Source organism: Montipora foliosa, chromosome 9 (assembly GCF_036669935.1).
Source record: "Montipora foliosa isolate CH-2021 chromosome 9, ASM3666993v2, whole genome shotgun sequence".
Lineage (NCBI taxonomy): Eukaryota > Metazoa > Cnidaria > Anthozoa > Scleractinia > Acroporidae > Montipora > Montipora foliosa.
The window spans coordinates 50,219,317-50,221,473 of NC_090877.1; the positions used below are offsets into that span (position 1 = coordinate 50,219,317).

The 2,157-nt window shown below is 38.7% G+C and overlaps 1 protein-coding gene across 1 annotated transcript in view; it reads left to right on the forward strand.

Annotated features, from left to right (window-relative positions):
* Positions 1 to 1,000: 1,000 nt before the first annotated feature.
* The window catches only part of LOC137969797 (adenosine receptor A3-like), a 2,449-nt gene continuing 1,292 nt past the window's right edge, over positions 1,001 to 2,157 (forward strand). The window contains exon 1 of the mRNA XM_068816162.1: positions 1,001 to 2,157. This exon is cut by the window's right edge and continues 1,292 nt beyond it. Within this exon, the coding sequence (XP_068672263.1) occupies positions 1,103 to 2,157 (1,055 nt within the window). The 5' untranslated portion in view covers positions 1,001 to 1,102.

The following is a 2,157-nucleotide window of genomic DNA, read 5'->3' on the forward strand; positions in this document are numbered from 1 at the left end:
GAGGTATATTTGTCAAATCCGATGCCGATATTATATATGATATTTCCCGCAATCTATTTATCTTGATAAGTAGATTGTGATCATGACACCGCAGCGAAGTAATGAAAAGGACGGACAACCCTGTCAACCAATAATACTCTGACTACGTCCTTGGCGAGAGAAATGTCACATGAAATACGTTTGTACGCAGCGATTTTAGAAGAACCAACCAAAATATATGAATGCAACTTATATATTGTTGCCTTATCTCTAATGAAGTGCTCCTTGAATTAATTTTGTTTATTCAGGAATAATACTGCAATAAACTCTACGAAGAAGGAATGAATCTTTCTTGTCAACAACAAAAACACAGCAAAATCCGCAGGTTTTGCATGGATATTGAAATAATTAAGGTGAATATAGCTCATTTAAGTGTAGTTCCAGTAATATCTTTGTACGTCCTATCCACTTGAAGATTAATTTTGCCCATGACATCAGCTCAAAGATCGTGAAGTCCTATATAAGAACTATTTTCACTTGTCCTAGAGATTCTTTCTTTGCAATTTATGAAAGTAAAGATTCTTGAAGTCGCACCGATTTGATTCTGACCCAAGCGAAAAACGTTTATATTATTATGTTCAACTCAACAGACCACTACACATCGAACAGGGGCACCCACATGAAATACGTTTCTACGCAGCGATTTTAGAAGAACCAACCAAAATATATGAATGCAACTTATATATTCTTGCCTTATCTCTAATGAAGTGCTCCTTGAATTAATTTTATTTATTCAGGAATAATACTGCAATAAACTCTACGAAGAAGGAATGAATCTTTCTTGTCAACAACAAAAACACAGCAAAATCCGCAGGTTTTGCATGGATATTGAAATAATTAAGGTGAATATAGGTCATTTAAGTGTAGTTCCAATAATATCTTGATACGTCCTATCCACTTGAAGATTAATTTAGCCGATGACATCAGCTCAAAGATCGTGAAGTCCTATATAAGAACTATTTTCACTTGTCCTAGAGATTCTTTCTTTGCAATTTATCAAAGTAAAGATTCTTGAAGTCGCACCGATTTGATTCTGACCCAAGCGAAAAACGTTTATATTATTATGTTCAACTCAACAGACCACAACACATCGGATTCTCAAGGAAATGTAGGATACTACTTTTTTGAGCCCTCATTCATGTATCCAGTTTGTGCAGTTTATATATTAATCGCGATCATTGCAGCTCTTGGAAATCTAGCTGTCGTTTTCACGATACTCGCCAACAGAAGTCTTCGCAGTAATACAACATACTTGTACCTTCTGTCTCTGGCAATCTCAGATCTCATCACTGCCACCATGGCAATGCCCTTTGATATCGAATTTATTTTTCAACAAAGCGTATGGAAACATGCAGCGAGTCTGTGCGTTGCATTCTACACTGCTTGGTATATAACGGTTCCCACCTCGATCTTCACGCTTTTGGCCATCGGCGTGGATCGATTTCTTAGCATCAGAGATCCTATGAGACAATATCGCCGATCGCAATTCTCGACAAAGAGATCCTGTTTGATCGTCATCGTCACCATTTGGATCTACAGCATTATCTGGGCTCTTCTGCCGGTAATGGGCTGGCATGTGAAAGGTCGAGAGCCCGTACAATGGGACATGTGTATGGTTCCCTTTACTAAGGTGTACTTCGCAGTAAGCACTCTCCTGAACTTTATTGCACCCCTTCTGATAAGCTGTGTCTTTTTTATCTTGGCCTTTGTCATTGCCTACAAGCACCAACGAAATAAGCAGATTTTAGGTACCTTGGGGTCTCAAAGACACGATTCCAAACAAACAAAATTCTTCGCAAAACACCTGAAGGCAACCAAGACAACTTTGATGTTTTTGGCAGCATTTTTCTTTTGTTGGCAGCCTTATTCCTACTTCAGCATTGCTTCCAATCTTTATGGTGGAAAGCATTGGAATCCATACCCTTATAAAGTGTACGTATTGTTATTGATGTTTGGTTACTTAAACTGCGCGCTAAACCCGTTCTTGTTTGCGTTTGGGAATGAGCACTTCCGATCCACTTCTATGAAGTTCATCCGCTCTCTCAAATTAGGTGCAAATCCGAAGCGTTCATCTATACGCCGTCCCTCCACCATCAGCACTCAAAGTTCTTCCTGTGT